At 35.5% G+C, this 20,648-nt stretch overlaps 1 protein-coding gene across 1 annotated transcript in view; it reads right to left on the bottom strand.

The window, feature by feature from the left end:
* Positions 1-1,245: 1,245 nt before the first annotated feature.
* DKK2 (dickkopf WNT signaling pathway inhibitor 2) overlaps positions 1,246-20,648 on the bottom strand; it is a 110,370-nt gene continuing 90,967 nt past the window's right edge. Inside the window, exons 2-4 of the mRNA XM_054484098.2 lie at positions 5,238-5,388; positions 3,984-4,139; positions 1,246-3,643 (exon numbers count right to left, since the gene is read on the bottom strand). Of these exons, the coding sequence (XP_054340073.1) occupies positions 3,393-3,643; positions 3,984-4,139; positions 5,238-5,388 (558 nt within the window). The 3' untranslated portion in view covers positions 1,246-3,392. The remainder of the gene's footprint in view (positions 3,644-3,983; positions 4,140-5,237; positions 5,389-20,648) is intronic.

Consider the following 20,648-nt stretch of genomic DNA (forward strand, 5'->3'; position numbering starts at 1 on the left):
GGTGTTGAATGTGAATGGGCACAGAATCTATTTCTGGTGTTTAGTGTTAGAATGTCTTCTTGCTTACAGGTATATGCTACATTTTCCAATATTAACTTCATCAGCAATAGAGTAATCTTTCATCTGCCTGTTTTTTTAAAAAATGTTTTTCAACTGACCTGATTTTGAGTGAAGACGATTATAATTGAACGTTTTTCCCTAAAATCCTAAGGCTACAATTACATTTACAAAAGTGTAACTTAATGTTTTCCCCTAAAATACTAAGGCTACTTAAGGGTATTTTGTTTCTTAACTAAAAAAAAAAAATGTCAGGACAATTTGTCAGTTCTCAGAGCATCTCACTGAGCACAATAGAAAAGAAAAAGATCACCTGTATGATTGTTATGGTCAAAAGCACACTTTAACTAGAAAATATAAATATTCTCAATTTGAGGAAATGGCCAATGATTTAAGAATATCCTTAAATGACTAATTAACATATTGTGGAAAGTATTTCAGCAATGCTTAAGGTATTTTTAACTCTAACTTCTAGCTGTGGGACTGTTTTAGCTTCATGAAACAGCCATAGCTACATTTAATTCATTCACTATGTCACAGAATGTTTATTATCCACATTTGCAGCCCATTCTGATGTCTAATACAACATGGGCTCTTGTAGCATCCCTGTTCATACTTGGTGAACACTATTCCTCAAAACACTTCTGACATCTCCGGTTCAGGAAGCAGAGGAAAGACTTGCTTCCCAGGAAGTGGATTTGATTTCACTCAGTTTCTCTCCAAACACAGAAAAAGGCGTGGTGTAGCTCACATTCACATTGGTTCATGTAGAAATGAACCAATACTCTAAGCATAATAGTATTTCCATTTTGGAAAACTTTAGCCTAGAGAGAAGATTATGGGGTATATGTTACCTGTCTTAAAGTATTTTGAAGAATCTGTGAAGAGCACTTTCTTGTTCCAAGTTGTTCCAGAAGGCAAAAGATGACTAAATGGGTGTAAATCACAAGCTGGAATATTTTGGTTTGGGAAAAAAAAAAAAACAGAAACAACTTTCTAACAATTAGAGCTAAACTGCCATGAAATAAACTACCTTTTGTAATAGTAAACTGTTCTGAGTTATCTCATGCTGATGTCCTCCAAATGATTCACACCCAGTCCTCAAAATCAGACCAAGTCCAATCGAGCTCTCAGAAAGTATGATTCTATGAAAATTCTTCCCGTAGGCAAAAGACAAGGAACTTTGAATTCAGTTTTTAGAGGAGAAAAATTTAATAGATTTTATCTTATTATACATTTTTCCTAAATTACAAAGTAAATAGCTGCAAATATATTCTGCTACAAAGCTTTCTGTAAGAAATATCTCTATAAGAAAATACATCTCATTAACATTTCCTGTAAATAAATTACTTCAAATAATAATTTTTAAAAGGGTGAATATATGAAAAATATTGCAGAAACCAAATTGTAAATATAGTAATTGTTATATAGGAAATGTTTGATTGAAATGCTCCATTTTCATTTCACCAAGCTTATAGCAACCTGTTTATACAAACTTTGGTTCTTGGATGGACTAGTTTATAATTTTTGTTTTTGGAGACCTGTGCAGAAAATGTAAATCTTAATTGTCTTAGTAAATATATGTGGGAAGTTGAAATTTTTAATAGATATACAGGCTGAAACTCAATTTCTAGTGGGAGAAATTAAATTTGAGACTGCAGATGGGATTTAAGTAAAAGAAAACTAAAAAGTGAATTGTGGTCTACAAAAGTTTAAAGTCACAACTATAAGATAACCTTTTATTCTTTTGTGCTCTAGACAAAGTATTTAGGACTGAGTTAAGTTTTAAAAAAGTAGTAAAGTGGTTCAAAGAATTTAGAAACTGTGGTGTCTATAGATTAGCAATATGCAGATTTTACAAGTTATCCTGCTTATACTTTTTAACTGCAGTGGCTGCAGAAAACAGAAACAAGCCCTTTGGCAATAAAGCAGATGCTGCAGAGGTTTGAGAAGAAAATTGGATGATGCCATTGGCCAGTCAGAAGCTTATAGAGGGCAATGAAACCTCACTACTCTGTCTACTTCAGGAGTCCATTTTGTGAAACCTCCTGAAATTGAGATTATTTGAGGATCTCAGCACTATAAAATAAATAATTTGAGGATAGTACGGACACATGACCTCACACTGAATTCATTTGCATAGTAAATATTACGATAGCAAATCCCATGCAGATCTTCATTCAGACTGTGCATCCCCTGGTGTCAAAGATGAACAGCCAGCTTGTGCCTCAGACATATGATCTATGTGTTTCCAAAACCTGAACAAACGAAAAAGTATTCCCAATTTTCTTTCTTACTCCAGTGCAGTACAGATCCAGCTCAAGTCTCTATTACCACAGAGTATGTATGAATACATGTATTTACCAATCTAATTCTATCAAAACATAGGTTATGGCCAATCTTTAAGAAATAATGATCTCTCTGTTAGCTCTTTTCCCACATATATTGGACATCTTTAAATTTTTTTGCCATCTGTGAAAATTCTGCTCTGTGCAAGTATTTTACTAGTCACAATTTATGGGTATAGTTTGGAAAATAAAATGCATTCAGAGCAGGAATCACATAGGATAAAGAGAGATATACTGTCATTCCGTAGAATTTGAAGGAACTGTTTTTGTCTTATATCAGTTCTTAATAATTCCAGGTAAAACTAAAATTTTGGAAAAAAAGTTTTTGTGGCTGTTTGTTTGTTATTTATTTGTCTTCCTAAAGGCCTTCTTAAACAACTGGCCATTATTTTGCAATTATTTGGAAATATTGACTGATTTTTTTTCTTGTCTACCAAGACTCTTGATTGAGCAGCAGAAGTAGTGTTACAAATTAAAAGTTAATTTTCTGTTGTAAATTAACTATGCTCCATGTTTTCATTTCTTGTTTAGCAATTTTATTTTTAGAACCTATTGTATAACAAGTTATTCTAGGAGTATTTTGTTAAACTCTAACGTTGAATAGAAATCTGGCATGTAGGTTATTTGTATAAGCAATCAGCAATCTGAAGGAAACCTCTCCTCCAGCACAAACTAAACTCTTGGAAAGTCACATCTACTCATCAGTAATTTCCACTGTGTGCTTTTTCTCTTAATAATAGCATTTTCCACAAGTGTGTACATTATTTACATAGACAAGTTGCATAATGGAACACTGGCTGCACTGCATTTGTCACCCATTCTAATCTATTCAGTTCATGTTTTCTTTCTCCCTTTTTGTGATCTATATTCTTATCATGTTTCTTATTTTAGCCATTCTTCTGCATCTGAACCTTATTTTCCACCATGCTATAATGCATTCAATACACAAATTCACAGTCTGCAATTGATGATGTTCCTCAATGGTGATCAAATTTTCTGACACACATGGAGTCTGGCTTTGGAGGAGTAGGTGGCATCTTTCCATACTTTGCAAGACAGGCCCTTTGCACAGTCACACCGCTGGAAAATTTCCAGCCCATGAGAACCCTTCTTGCGTTGTTTGGTACAGACTTCCCCCTGATGGAGCACTGGTTTGCAGATTTTGGTCCAGAAATGACGAGCACAGCAAAACCCTTCAATGCAGTCTGATGATCGTAGGCAGGGGTCTCCTTCATGCCCTGCAGAGATGATGACCAATAGACGTTACCCTGACGCTTCAGAAAAAAAAAAATTCTATTTTGCAATCAGAAGCACATAAAATATTTTTACTTATACTATCTTCTATGTTGTTACCATTTATAATGAAAAGTCTTGGTTGATACCAATTGGCTCTGCCTCTTATCACATAAATCCATTATGGTCTGTTTCCATTATTTGCCACCTGAATAACAAGTTTAATGACTAGCTAGGATTAAAGAAACTTCCTTGTAATTTTTTCTAAAACCAATGGAATTAATTATCCATATTTTTCTTCTATTTATTTATTTAAAAAAAACCCAGAACTACAGATATCCCTACCTTTTATATGTGACATCTTAGTGTGTGGTCTTCCTAGATTCTGCCATCCCAAGTCATGGTTTGAGTAATGACCGTGGTTTCGATCTCTGTGCCGAGTGCCATCCAGAGCCAGGATGTGAGGGGTTAAGATGCTTTCAGTAACTGGGATACAGATGCCTGGAGATGATCATATAATCAGTTAGACTAATTCAATTCTATAAAATGTGATACTTATCCACATACTCTCTTGATGTGAAATATGGAGCCATTTATCTATCTGTCTATCTATCTATCTATCCACCCATCCATTCATTTACTTATTTACTGAGACTGAGCATACTTTGACCCTAAAGTGAAACTTCTTTGATATGAATTTTGTCTCTCTCAAGACCAAGTGACCTTGGACAAAACCGGGAATAAAAGCATAATTTTATATATTCACAAAGTTATTGTGAATATATGTGAAGAATCAATGTTAGCTGTTACTATTTTTAAATAATCTGATCAGACATACATCCTCTGGATCCAGATTCCTTTATTAATTAACAACATAATCTTAGTTTACACTGTAAACTTCTCTAATGGTGTGAGGTCTTCTTCCCTTCACCTCCTGTGCAAGAGACTCACAGTAGGTCTACACCCAGAGGTCAGGAATAGGCATGAGAATATGAGCATGATTATGTTGTTTTATATGATTAAGTATATATTTCTAATTACTTTCTGCAATTATTTAATGTTTTGGCCACATCTTGTCTGTGATCCATTTCATCATTATTACTGAATTGTCTGCCTATAAATTCATTGATATTGGATGAAGCCAGGTTGGGGAATAAAATCCCACGTCTCCCTTTGGAGGAACCAATCACTCTATTCCCATAAGACTGAGCCACAGAACGTCTTGACTAAACCCAAAGCACAAAACTGGAATAGATATTTACAACTGCATTACTAAATCATATCAAGTTTCTTTCTTTGGTTCTGTTACATGCATTCACTTATGTGTTTACTGGAATAGAACGTCTTGCTATTTATACACAACACTTCAACATGGCAATATTCTAGATCAGCATAGGTCACAAAATATAGAAAGTAGCCAGAGTCTAGGAAAACTAAGATTTGGGGAGGTAATCCAGGTAATCTTACACTACCTAAACCAGTTCTACCAGGCTTCTTATATTTCAGGAGTCTGAGTAAGGAGAAGATAGCCTGACTTGAGAGACAGGCTTACTATGATGAAAAGAAAGAGGCCCATGAACACTTAGTGAGATCTTTTACCATTATTGCAGCGGGCACCGGGGCAGCACATGCCATCTCGGTGGCAGCGCTTCTTTTTTCTCCGACACACCATGCAGGCCGATGATCCTTGGTGGGGACTGTGGCAATACCTCCCAACTTCACACTCCTTATCACTGCTACAAGGGTAGGCCTGTCATCAAGTGGAACAACACCAAAAGTAAAGGATTAGATCGTGTTTCGCTTATGAAACATTACTATAGAAAATCATGATAGAAAATAAATCACAATATATCTCACCTGGAAGGAACTATACCATCATCATAATGTTCTGAACCTAGATCCTAAGTAGTGACACTTAATTGAGGACCTTATAAATATCTGTTGTTGATGACAAAGATAAAGCTGACGCTATTTGTATATTTTCATTGACACAACTCTAGAGTTAGAATTCAGACTTTTATTGATTCATAGAACCCTTATGTGTGACTTTGGGGTCTCAAGAGCAGTTGTAGTTATTGTATTGATGCTATTGTAAGGTACAAATGACACAGTCATCTTAGCCACTCGATTTTTTCACCTGTTAAAGAACGATGAGAGAAATGTTAAATAAAACAACAAAGGGCTATGCTAGAAGCCAAAATATATCTCCTGCCCAATTATGAAACAAATATTTTAAAAGTGAACCCTTTCAGTTCCTGCCTATAAAAGCAAGGAGGAGAAACATTTCCAGAACAGTTTGTGGCAGTGAATTATTTGGCACAAAGACACTAAGGAACAGGATCCTCATTCCAAACATGGTGATAAGCAGCAGTTGAGCTCCCAGCAGCCAGAGAGATGCTAAGCTCCAATTATGTCATTATATTCCCAGGAAGCACAAAAGCAGACTCCTTACAGACCTGAAATAGCCCCACAGGCTGCTACGCCTTCTATTGTAAAGAACCTCTGTTCATACATTTCTCTACCTAGCGTTATGTCCAGAAGGCTACTTCAGCAGTGTCACATATTATCTTAAAAAAAAAATACATGTTAAATAATACAGAAGGTGGTCAGAGTTTAGGAAAATGAAGATTTCTGGGGTTATACATACATACATACCCATTTGTGTACCCCTTGCCTCTTGGAAGTATTTGGAACATCAAAAATGTCCCTGTTTCAGGGACTGGAAGTTGAGAAACTAAAATGTCATAACCCACATCAAACTTACTCAGATTTTGAGACAGGGAGACTCATTTGTAAACCTTTTTTCTTTTTTGAAGTTGATATTTTTCTCATTTTCAGAGTAATAGATGATTTTTTAATTGAAAATACAAAATATAAAATAAGCTATGTATTTGTTTTTAAGCAACCATAAATAATTTGAACATAAACTATGGGATTAAAATGGTTATGGCTCTCAAATACTTAGTGAGATTTCAGTGCTTTACTTATGAATTAGGTTTGATGGCGTAGCTCGGCCTGCATTGCTCATGTCTTTTTTTCCTTTTATTTCTTTTACTCTTTCCCTTTTTTCCAGTGTCTTCTCCTCCTGCCCATCTCCTGCATATATGTCTACACATTCAGCCCTCACATGTTTTCCGTTTAGATCAGATCATCTTCAGTTAGAAAAAGGAAATGTGAAGTTTATGTATGAGTCTGAGAGATAAAAAATGTATTTTAGCATCATTACAATTTCTTGTTTACCCTTAAAAGAATTATATAGGAAAACCACCAACTTCAAATTGAAAGTGATTTTGAAGGGCTGCATAGTGGCAATGTTTGATGCATACTTTATAACTGGAGCCACATAAAGCTATAAAATAAATTTGCATTTTATTGTCCCACTCTGTAACTCCACCATTAGGCTTAACAGAATCTTAATGAGATGAAATTCAGACTATTAAGCCATTTTTCGAGAATCCAAGACTGATGAAAACAAAACAAATGTCCCTCCCCACCTTACCACACTCTTTCCCCCAAGCATTTTACCCCCTTCACGTTTAAACCCATTAATTTTAATGAAATACAATTCACATGTTTCTGATTCATTACATTTATTTCATCAAATTGTTTTGCAACAAACATTTGATGTTACAAGTTTCTTTCCTTCCTCAAAAATAGGACATGCTCTTTCAGCGGAAATAAACATGTGCCACATAAAACATCATGTGCTATTTACAACTCAAATAACAAATCCTCAGGCAGTTCTGAGTATAGGATAATCCTGGACTCCATCCCCCCAAAATAGTCCACAGGATACACTGTTTTATTTATTAGCTGTTATTGATAGTTATTTTCTGGTTGTTTGGTAAAAGTAGCAGTGTCTGCCAAAAAATTGTGAATGGCTCATCACCATCTTTCCATTCTCAGTTTACAGGAACTGGAAAATATTAAAATGACAAATATCTGATGCAGATGACATTAAAAAAATGGGATGCACAGTAACCTTTTATTTGAATGGTGTTACAATAAAATTATAATAATTTAATTTTTAAAGAGGGAATCTCATTTGGTCAAAAATAGAAAGTATATTAGAAAATACATAGTTTTATTATGCTCCAATATATCTTTTAATTAACTTGAAGTAAAAATGACACAGGCAGAGAAAGCATGCCAAAAAATGCCTAACTATACAAGGTTATGTATATTGGGAACTTGTACTTGGAATGGAATCTAAGAACATAAATACTAGGAGGCATTCTTTGGAAATTTTAAAAATAAATTTTTTAATAATTAAAAAGTAAAGTTATATTACACAGTTTCTAATACGCTATGTAACTCCTGGATCCAATAAACAGTCTTTATATATGAATACAGTCAAGAAGGGATGAAATAAATTGATTAAAGAGTATAGGGAAAGCAAGTGATATTTGGGGGCATGCCTTGCGCTCTGAAATCCATGTCCCTTAGCCCAGATTTTTTCAACCATAAAGCTTCCCTTGTAATAACTTCTAGCAAGAAAACATAAAATGTGAAATCATATGGTTCTAACCCATTAATAACAATTCTCATGTCTTGCTAAGCATAATGCATTTTATTTTAGTAAAGAGTTTTAAAGAAGGCATTTTCTACTGAAGTATGAGGGTTCTGTAGTTGCCAGTTGCCATTGGTTTTTTTCCTACATTAGCCCCTCTAAAGTTTCTGGAAATGATATCATTGGTGAAAGGGAGAGAGAGAGAGAGGGATAGAGGGTTAACAGTAGTTGTGGATGACCCTGAAGAAGCGATGACTGTGGCAATGAAAGGACTGCTGGAGGGAATTACATACATTAATTAAAGTGCCATTCAGAAACTCTCACATGGATAATCTTTATTTTCCATTTACTTTGACCTCCAAAGGCCGTTGTCTAGTCTTATTTGATGATGGCTTTGTGACAAGCAACAAATAAGCTTGAATACCTTAGTCTAAGTTTCCATTTAACGAAATCAATAATATGCTTACCTGGTACTTTTTTTAAAGGTGAATTAAAGGGCTGATTTTTATTTTACTTGCTATGGCAATTGTTAATAGTGCATTCTCATGGCTCTTCATTTACCTGGAACAGACTAGATAACTTTTCCTTTTTGTCTGAGGAACAATGATTGTGTGGAAGACTGGAAATCAAGTGAAAGAATTAGGGAAGGACTCTAGTACACCTATCACACGCTAAACTGCCCCACAATTGAATCATAAGTTCAGCTTATGAGCATCCAGGAATACTTAGCTTCATGCAGAATCATTCATTATTGCATCAGTTATAATTAGGAGATGAATTAATTCAGGACACCTAATAATAGCAAACGATTGGCCATAAATTCAGAATACATGAGAACTGTTAGTGATCAGGCCAAAAAAACAAAGACATTTTCTGCAACCCCCTTTCTAGGATAAAAATAGAGTGAATTTCCACAAATAGCAGTGTTACTTATTGTTACAACCATGACATGAACTAAAAGAAGAATAAACACATTGGACACATTTTGAAAATAAAATCCATCAGAAATTGGTATTTCATTTTAGCATAAAATATTTTTTAAAGTCTGTTTCCTCTGTGCTAATTTAGAACCATTACCTAAAATTTTAGCAGTAAAGTAAAGAGAGTTTAAGTAGCTGCTAGAAATAAGTAATGTGTGCTCAGTGGCAGGGAACTTAGGGACCTTGAGTTCTTCCCTGGCGTTCGGGCCTCAAATATCATTACTAAGAGTAATTAATAGTGAGAGTTTAAAGGACACATCGACAAGGTGACTGAGTGGTGACCTATGTGCTGAAGTTAGAGATTAGAAAAATATACTTGGCCACATCCCTTTCTAGAAGCCTCCGAATACCAACAGCATGTCCCACTGCAGCTGCTGGAAAAAGAGAAAACTGGCAGAAAACACTGACAAAGCTGTAAACAGTATTTTCTCATTCTATTTCTTGAGCACAGTTTTATGTTCATTTAAACTCAATGTAAATCAGAGTTCTGATCAAAAGTCCATCATGAAAATAATGATAATTAAATAATATTCTAATGAACACAAGTAAAATAAAATGTAGTCACTCAATCTTACTTGAAATAATTGAGCCTGTCTTCCCCCAAAGTCTTCTCAAAACTGCGGGAAGAAAAGGCCCATTAACTCAAGACTTACATTTAGGGTTGAGTTAATTTTCACTTGCCTATCCCTTTGAACATGAAAATACAACAATGAAGTAGTCAGATCCCTAAGAACAATGAAAGGAGAAAAAGTGTTTTAGGTATCTCAGTAGCAAAATCATTGAATAAACCTTTGACTACAACTAAAACCTTAGTTTAACTCCTAAGTTTTCAAAATAATAATGTTGTCCTTATTTAATGATGAGAGGAAGAAAAGAAGAGAGAAACATCACAGTGTTCATGTGGGATGGCCACCCATCCGGATTCTTGCAAGACCGTCCTAGTTTTTTTGTTGTTTTAATCGGGACAGTCCTTTGTCCCCACAAGCACTGTTTGTAACAATCTCGGAAGTTTTCTGGAGCCAGAAAAACATCATCAGCTAGGCAGGCAGAAGAAAGCCTGCAGGGGACGACCCAGCTGTGGGAATGAAAAACATTTGAGTCTAGTGGATAGATGGAGGTAGCGGCAAAGAACTGGGGATGAGAATATATCTGGGGTCTCTGAGAGCACAGCAGAAGATTGGCAATTACATTTGAGAAACCTGATCAGACTGGCTTGCCCTGAGTCCTTAGAGAAAAGATTAATTTTCCTCATCATGATATTCTACATGATAGATCTATATTTCCACAAACAGTCAAGGTACACTACCCTTCAGGTGGTCATTTCAAAATCAAACACTAAAATGCAACTGCAGGAGGTGCAGGGACTTATATGTCAATCTGCCTGTATGCTGCTGTATACTATCTGCCAAAGGCTGTGCAATCTCATCTTTCACTTTGTCTCCTATTACCTCTAGGGGATAAGGGTGTACTAGATGCATCTTTGAGGATTCATGAACATCAGGCCAGGGGGATTGAGCTATATTAAATTTAAGGGGAAAAGTTCAGATATTACATGATGTCCTGCATGTGTAGTTACACGTTCGTTAAGGCAGCTGCTTGGGTATTTATTCAGTATTCAATCAATATTTGTTCAGCATTTATTTATTGAACACCAACTATGATCCAGAAACTACTAGTTCAGTGATGTGCAAATGTTTTGTCTGTTACCCTCAAAATAATTTTGAAAAAAACATATATCCTTCAACACATTTGATACTTAAAATTTTTTGGTGTGTGTGTTTTTGTATTAGTATGAAATATAATGTTAAACATTTTCTAAGATAAAATTTGCAGTAATTTGATTGGAATAAAATCACTTTTGACTACTTTATTAATCATTAAACCTTTTCTAAGATAAAATTTGCAGTAATTTGACATGATTAATAAAAGGACTTCTGACTATTATATTAATCAAAGCATACTGATCCTGAAATTAATCACAACATATTTACTCATGGGCATTTTCTCTTGAAAAAATACATAATCTGAAAAACCTTCAGTTAGATTATAAAATATACAAGTCATCGCAACTATTTTGAACGTTCTGCATACAGAATTTCCAACTGGGGCCAAGTTTCACTTTTAAAAAATTAAGTATAAGACAAAGAAAGAAAGTACCTTTGTGAGTTTGAGATGCCCTGATAAATCATTAAACATATCTTTGTTCCAGTCAAAATTCCAAATTTTACTTATTTGTCACCTAAAAAAGTTTTTGTACCTTTGGCTAATGCAGTCTATTGAGATTTGGAATTCATGAAGGTTTTGCCTTTTTTTGCCACATAAAATGGCAAAAAATTAATGTAAACCCAGGCATATTCCTTGAGAATTTTAAGAAAAAAATTGGAAGTTGAGGATCTGGACATTGATTTTATTAGAACAACTCATGCTCTGCACCCCATGGAAAACATTTCAGTACCTTTTACACATGTTCATTTTAAGGCTAGGGTAGTTAGAAAATTGGTTTTTGATACAAAAGATCAGAGATGAAAGAGTATCCCCTAAAACTATCTGAATTACAAATTAGGAATGATGGATTTTTTCTAGTAGTCCATCAGCCTCTCCAATGTATTCAGAAAGCGTCATTTAAATCCAAAGAAACAGTAACTCTATCAAATGAAGGCAAGGTCCTCTTTAACTTCGGTTGCTCTTCCCTGTTCTCTGTATGTCATTAAACCAAAAGGAAATTCTAGGGAATGCTCTACTTTGAACATAGACCACATTCTCAACTGTAGCATGTACAATACTGATATTGATCATGGGATGAATGGAGAGAGCTAAACTTTTCCATATGGTCTCAGCACCTAGAGATATCTAAACTATGAGGTTTACCTGGCTCTTGATTGTTTTTGTTTGTTTTTGACCCATCCCCACTCATTTAAAATGTATAGGACAAAACACTTCCACTCCATGCTCAAAAAGCAGCATCTCAGGTTTTACAGCAGTGGTTGCGAGTAATATATAATTATAAAGTACTCTATAATTTGTAATTGGATAAGTATAATTGTCCTAACCAAAAGAGAGGAAGAAACTGCACAATCTTAAGGTCTCTTCCAAATCTGGGATTTATAGTAAAACATTTTCATTGTTGCCTTATAAATTTTCCTGATCTCATGACCTAATTTTACTTCAGAGAAGTAACATGGCAGGGCAAAATTTTTTTTTTTATTATTATTATACTTTAAGTTCTAGGGTACATGTGCACAATGTGCAGGTTTGTTACATATGTATACATGTGCCATGCTGGTGTGCTGCACCCATTAACTCGTCATTTAGCATTAGGTATATCTCCTAATGCTATCCTTCCCCCCTCCCCCCACCCCACAACAGTCCCCAGAGTGTGATGTTCCCCTTCCTGTGTCCATGTGTTCTCATTGTTCAATTCCCACCTATGAGTGAGAACATGCGGTTTTTGGTTTTTTGTCCTTGCTATAGTTTGCTGAGAATGATGATTTCCAATTTCATCCATGTCCCTACAAAGGACATGAACTCATCATTTTTTATGGCTGTGTAGTATTCCATGGTGTATGTGTGCCACATTTTCTTAATCCAGTCTATCATTGCTGGACATTTCGATTGGTTCCAAGTCTTTGCTATTGTGAATAGTGCCACAATAAACATACGTGTGCATGTGTCTTTATAGTAGCATGATTTATAGTCCTTTGGGTATATACCCAGTAATGGGATGGTTGGGTCAAATGGTATTTCTAGTTCTAGATCCCTGAGGAATCGCCACACTGACTTCCACAATGGTTGAACTAGTTTACAGTCCCACCAACAGTGTAAAAGTGTTCCTATTTCTCCACATCCTCTCCAGCACCTGTTGTTTCCTGACTTTTTAATGATTACCATTCTAACTGGTGTGAGATGGTATCTCATTGTGGTTTTGATTTGCATTTCTCTGATGGCCAGTGATGGTGAGCATTTTTTCATGTGTCTTTTGGCTGCATAAATGTCTTCTTTTGAGAAGTGTGTGTTCATATCCTTCGCCCACTTTTTGATGGGGTTGTTTGTTTTTTTCTTGTAAATTCATTGGAGTTCATTGTAGATTCTGGATATTAGCCCTTTGTCAGATGAGTAGGTTGCGAAAACTTTCTCCCATTTTGTAGGTTGCCTGTTCACTCTGATGGTAGTTTCTTTTGCTGTGCAGAAGCTCTTTAGTTTAATTAGATCCCATTTGTCAGTTTTGGCTTTTGTTGCCATTGCTTTTGGTGTTTTAGATATGAAGTCCCTGCCCATGCCTATGTCCTGAATGGTAATGCCTAGGTTTTCTTCTAGGGTTTTTATGGTTTTAGGTCTAACGTTTAAGTCTTTAATCCATCTTGAATTAATTTTTGTATAAGGTGGAAGGAAGGGATCCAGTTTCAGCTTTCTACATATGGCTAGCCAGTTTTCCCAGCACCATTTATTAAATAGGGAATCCTTTCCCCATTGCTTGTTTTTCTCAGGTTTGTCAAAGATCAGATAGTTGTAGATATGAGGCGTTATTTCTGATGGCTCTGTTCTGTTCCATTGATCTATATCTCTGTTTTGGTACCAGTACCATGCTGTTTTGGTTACTGTAGCCTTGTAGTATAGTTTGAAGTCAGGTAGTGTGATGCAGCTTTGTTCTTTTGGCTTAGGATTGACTTGGCGATGTGGGCTCTTGTTTGGTTCCATACGAACTTTAAAGTAGTTTTTTCCAATTGTGTGAAGAAAGTCATTGGTAGCTTGATGGGGATGGGATTGAATCTATAAATTACCTTGGGCAGTATGGCCATTTTCACGATATTGATTCTTCCTACCCATGAGCATGGAGTGTTCTTCCATTTCTTTGTATCCTCTTTTATTTCATTGAGCAGTGGTTTGTAGTTCTCCTTGAAGAGGTCCTTCACATCCCTTGTAAGTTGGATTCCTAGGTATTTTATTGTCTTTGAAGCAATTGTGAATGGGAGTTCACTCATGATTTGGCTCTCTGTTTGTCTGTTATTGGTGTATAAGAATGCTTGTGATTTTTGTATATTGATTTTGTATCCTGAGACTTTGCTGAAGTTGCTTATCAGCTTAAGGAGATTTTGGGCTGAGACAATGGGGTTTTCTAGGTATACAATCATGTCGTCTGCAAACAGGAACAGTTTGACTTCCTCTTTTCCTAATTGAATACATGGTAGGGCAAAATTTGGAGTTATACTGCAATTCAATTTATGCTTCCTTAAATCAAACAAAATTGATTGATTGAGTGACCGTTAGCTAAATTACTGAATCTTAGTTTCTTCTATGATAAAATGGATAAAATTTCTGAATTCAGCAGCATTTCCCTACTTACTTAATCATAAAAATTCCATGGGGTTTCTTTACAAATTACTGCTTCACAGACTCTTCTACTAGAGATTCTATTTCTAGAAGACTGGATGGGGTCCAGGAATCTGTACTTTTAACAAATCCTGTCCTGGTGATGATACAATAAGGTAAGATAGGGAAACATGGCTATATAGAACTGTTGCAAGATTACTGATGCCTCCTGCATATATATCATACTGACAATGCCTGGTCTATATAAAATGCAACTCAGTATTACCTCCAGATAGACATGGGTCTAAGTGAAGGATTAGTTCCCTGAAAACAACATGAGTCTAAATGAGAGGCTCACTGACAACAACAACAATTTCCAGGAAGGTTCATCTTCACTCCTAGTGCTCAGCCACTGTGCTTGGGGGTGGGCTTGAGAATTTCTACAACTCTATGAAAAAGTAAAATAACACATAACAAACACACCAGTGCACTTTGGGAGGAATGCTGTGTGGACTCAGAGCTGTCAACACACCCATTATGGCTGGATTGTTTCATATCCTCACGTGGTATACACCTATGTCTTGCTGGCAATGTGCAAACTTTGCATTTTCTTTATATTTTGTATCCAGTGGACCTTTACAAAACATTCTTCTTCCTCATATCAAGCATGATAAATAGATGATGTGTGCTTTTATTATATGCTCTTCTTTGTATAGCATCACCTTTCTCTTTTCCAATGAAAATGACATTTAAAATTCAAAAGTTTATATTCAGGTAGATATGAAAACACACTTTCAAATTGTTGTTTAGAAAATACTTTTTTATGATTATAGAACAGGTTATGGTTGGTGAATATTTCTGCACCCAAAATGTAAACACTTGTGAGTTTTAAATGTTATACAAGTTGAAGTAATTTTTAACTTATGGGTTCAGAAATGAGGACATAAGTTTCCTGTAAATATGTGTGTGTGTGTGTGTGTGTATATATGTATATATACATACATATATACACATATATACACACACACAAATATATATATACATATGCATACACACAGATACACACACACACATACACACATATGTATGTATAAAGTTAGCTCAAGTTATCTCAGGAAATATGCCCAGAAAGCGTGTAACAGGGTTTACCCGCGGGAAGGTAGACAGGATTATTGAGACCAGACAGGATCGAGAACAGAGGAAAGGAGAAAACTTAGTTTACATTCAAACTCTTTTAAACATTTTGTAATCTGCACTAGATGCAAGTATTACCTATTAAAATTAATGCAATTTAAAGAGGAGCTAATACTACAATATTAAACTGAAATGTCTTCTTGCTAGTTTATGCTTTATGGTTTCACACTAAGAGAGCTTGAAAAATTTTATTTTCCTAGAGGCAGAGCTTTTTAGAAGAGGTATCAAGCACCCCAACTGAAGTTTCTTTATTAAAAATTGTGTTTTGTTTCAGAAATATCACCTTAATAGCAGAATTAGACTACCCATTTAACATTCAAATACATACACAAACACACACACGTATAATATACATACACATACACAATGCATTGTTCCAACAATTATTTAATTGAGCTAATGTTTATTGCCTTGGCTAATTTCATTTAATATGGAAATTTCCAAATGTAACACTTCTCTAATCTTGTTGAACTCTCTTTCATTTCCTCTAGGAATTAGGCCAGATCAATAGTCAAATTCTACTCTGCTTTTGAAGAAACAGCTGAAGGAAGCAGATAAAATTTGAAAGACTGTTCTTTCATGGTTGGGAAGATAGAAAAAAGCAAAGCAAAATATAATCCTCGATATTCATTCTACAGTAAAATGACTTCTAATTTCTGTTTAAAAAGAGATACTTTAAGGGCTACAAAATTTTTGCTTAAAAATTATAAAATGTTCCCATTTTAATGTAGAACCTATAAACAAGAAGGCAGGAAGCATTTTATCCCTCAGGTGTGCTGGTGCAGAGAGGCAATGACTTGAGAAAAAGCTGGCCCCAAATGATTACCTACAGAGTTTGAGCAAGAGGATTGCTCAACAGTGATCACCACAAAGTTTAAATAGACTAATAAACCTTTTGGTTAAAAAAGCATGACAAGGAGTTGATTCACAGCTCCACCACAGAACTCTACCTAACTGATCCTTTTCTCCCTTTGCCATTTGAAGAAAATAAACAGTAAGTCTGTTTATTTTTCTGGAATAAGTTCTGGATTAAGATCACCATGTCTCCTCGAGATATAGAAGGACTTAGATGCAAGTTATATTTGCAACAGGATAAGGGACTTTGACTCCTGAGCTTTGAACAAGATAGCTTGTCTGTTAGTAAGAGAACGAAATAGAAGTTATCGCATGTAATCAGTTCTTTTCTATCTGTATGCCTTCCCATTTTCCAGCCTGATTCCTTCTCTAGGTATCTCAGGCCTATATTTACACAACCTGTAAAATAGGTAAGGATATGTTTTCCATGCCTGAGCTACATTCTCATTTCTTTGAACTGTTCAGTTGTCAAGGCAGATCTCACACAGCAGTTTATGCAGTGAAGCACCCCAAGTACACTATATTGTCCATCTAATCGTTACTGGGTTCCAAAACTCAGGACAAACTATGTTTGAGAGAGTTTGGGCAGTGTCAGAGTTTCAGCATAATGATAGGGTTAAGCATCCTGCTAGAAGTGTTGCTTATTTTTCTGACAGATAGAATTTTACAACAGCCAAAGCTACTCATTTATTTCAGACATTTTCCAGATGATTTAGTTAAAAAGCCCCAGCATGGAGGGAATTTTTCTGTTAAGTTTCTGATAATAGCAATAATATGACCACATGCTATTTATTAAAATAAAATACTTTTCTAAAAAGTAATCAATATCTCAATACATACATGGACTTGCCTCTCAGCCTCCTACCACCATAAATTAATTTAAATTTTTATTGTGTGGAAGATGGAAAGGTCAGCTCACAAGGGCAAAAGAGATTTATGTCTAGTGAACAACATGGTACAGAGAAAGACTGTCAAAATGTTCTGTTTGAATGCTTTGCTAGAGGATTTGAAAGGGAGGAAATTATAAGCCAGATGATAGATGCTTTGGTTTGTGTGACCCTAGTGTTCAAATCTCAGCCTCAGAAATGTGGTACATCTTGTGATGACATACGCAACGTGTTAGTAATCCCCAAAAGAACATACTGAAGATGTTGGTCCCCCACACCACCCACATCCCAGTACATCTGCTTTGGTGTGGTGACCAGTACATTCTCAATAGTGCAAGAAAGGAAGGATTTGTTACCAGATAAAAAAATGAAATCCTGTCTCCAGGTTTAAGTCACTTTCCCTCCATCCCACTGGTTCTTCTAGTCTATTTAAAGAGTATACTCCTCTGTATTGCTGCTACTTCTTTTGTTGGCCCTTGTTCATTACTCAGGATCCCCAGATATACTAGACTCTTTTTAAGAGTCTCTATGTCTGGCCTCCCATTCCAGTAGCCTTTGCAGCAGATATGGGGCTTCAAAAAGTGAGCTGGGGAGAGAGAGTGAGAAAGAAAGGAAAATTCAGATAAGAAATTCCCTTCAGGGATTGAGATACATAACACATAATTTGAGTGCTATTTTGGGTAATAAGAAGTCTAGGCAAACAAAACAAATAAAATTTATTAACCAACTGGCTAATAGAGCTTTTATACAACTTTGCTGGGGTCAATCTGTAATCTTATTCTTGTTTCAAATTTTTTTTTCCCTCACATTGAACAGTGAAGTGTATCTGGAACTATGTTTAGTACGCTATATAAAATCTTGCCTGGTGTTTGTTTTAACCAAAGAAGGAATCTACATTACAAATAAGACTACCCAGAAACATGTCTGTTCTTAATATGCTATATAAACCCTGTGTTCCCTGCCTACTTCTCCAGGTCTTGTATTATACACTCCAGCTGTACAGTACTACTTGCACATCCCCTAGTCAGCCACACTCCTTCAGGACTCATTGCATTTGCAAAGTTTCCCTCTGCCAAGAACACCCTTCCTCCATTTACTTCATCATGAGAATAACTCCAACTCATCATTTAGAGATTATATCAACTGACTTCACTTTTAAGCAACCTAAGCAACCTTCCAAGCTGGCTGACCACCCCAGATAAGCTTGATGTCCCATTTAACCTGCATGTTGCTGACACCACATGCTTATTTGCACCATGATGTAGATTATGCTCTGTTGAATTCTTCGTCTGCCCTACCTATACTCTTTGAGTAAGGAAATCATCTTTCATTTCTGTATCTTCAGTGGCCACATTATACCTGGAATAATTTACCATTCCACAATTTATCCACTAATGAATTAATGCATGAAATTTGTTGCAACAGTGGTTGGAAGTTTGTAGCATTGAATTGACAAAAATACTCACATAAGAACCCATCAGGAAGTGGTAAAAAGGAAAATATTGAAAATTAAAGAGTTGACTTTGTGGATATTTTTTAATTGATTTTTAAAATTGAAGTCCTACAAAAGCTATTTATAACCTATACAGTATAGAGGGAAGAGTATTATATGTATTTGAGAAGAAAGAACATTGGCTAGTGAGTACTTTTGCAGTCAACAACTTGGCTGCAAGTATTTTATGTTGAACCATCAGTCCACATTTTCAAGTACTATCATCAGTTCTGCATTACATTTCTACAGATGATCATGTTTTTCATCTATAAATTGTATGTGATGAAAATTAGGCTCTTTCATTTCTAAGTGGCATACATTGTTTCTGCCCCAGCAATAATGATTCCCCAATAGCCATTCAGAGCAGTAGCTATTTTACACCTTTTCCAATCATCTGGAAATTCTTCAAGACTATTGGCATGTGGGAGCTATGAGAATGGGTATTTCTGAGGATCAGATGGCACTGGTGACACTTCCATCCTAAATAATTATTTCTAAGTTGTCTTTGCCCTTGTCGCTAAATATATTTCTTGTTGGTGGATCATATCTGATAGTGTTCCTAGTTAAGCACCATCGCTATGAGGTGTTATTACAAAGGAGCAAGAATATATTTCATGACAGCTTCCTTTAAACATCTTGGGGGTGCATAGACTTCAACATCTTGTTGGTACTAAAGAGATCAATTTCTTGATACACTTTAGTCACAGCAATATAGCAACCAGTACCTAACAAGTAAAGTACATTTTTCCAAATGCTTGCCTCATAGAATGTCACCACCCAAACATTTATATGATATCTAACTTGTTTATGATCCTAAACAAATTGAGTTAAACAAGGTTCTCACCAGCTATGTTAAATTAGTGAAACCTCATGGCATGTTTGTTTTCATCAGAAAGGTAGACAATGCTTCTAGGTATTGAACAAAATTCATTTCAAATAATGTCTGTGATCTTCGTACACATCTATACAACTCCTCTCATTATGCCCACACTTATTAAAGTTTTAGAAACACCCATATATTTTTTCATACCCTCATCCCAGGTTTAAAACCTTACAGAAATTTACATAATTTAAAGAAATGTACATACTTTCTTTAGCATAAGCTTGGTTCACATGTGATATTTGTAGAAAGATGATATAATCCTGTTACCTGGACAAAGAGGCAAGAAATAAGAACTCTACTTTCTAGGTTGAATTTCCTAAGTTACATGTTTGCTACATGTTTTGAGTCCAGACAGGGATATCACTGTGCATTTGAAAATTTTAAGTCCTTATAAGACTTATAAGTCTAGCTGTACACTCTAGAGACCAGAGTAATTGGATTCCCTTGTTCTATAGGAAGAAAGACACTGAAACACCTGGGCATATCAGGTATCAAACAGGATGGATTACCGTCTGACTATAACATTTCCTAGGTTTAAATGAGATCACCAGAACTTTATTCACACAAACAACTCAGGTTGTTTCCACATTAAAATTGGATGAAGTGATGTTTATTATAAAACCTAGCACTAGCCAGACTCCTGTCTGAGGACAGACAGATCAAAAGCATAAGGATATGGTCATGCACCACTCTTCATCTTCCCTTCTAGAGCACAGCACTGTCTGATACACACTGATCAAATTTTGCCCAGGACTTTAAGTAGGATGTTTGAAAAAGCAAAGAATGGGCCCTTGAAATAAAACAGCTCATCCTACAGTAAAGAGAATTGGAACTGTACTTTTATTAATGGCACATTGAAAGCCATTTACAACTTGCAAGTGATGCTTCCAAGAAACATTAGA

This window comes from Pongo pygmaeus, chromosome 3 (assembly GCF_028885625.2).
Source record: "Pongo pygmaeus isolate AG05252 chromosome 3, NHGRI_mPonPyg2-v2.0_pri, whole genome shotgun sequence".
Taxonomy (NCBI): Eukaryota; Metazoa; Chordata; class Mammalia; order Primates; family Hominidae; genus Pongo; species Pongo pygmaeus.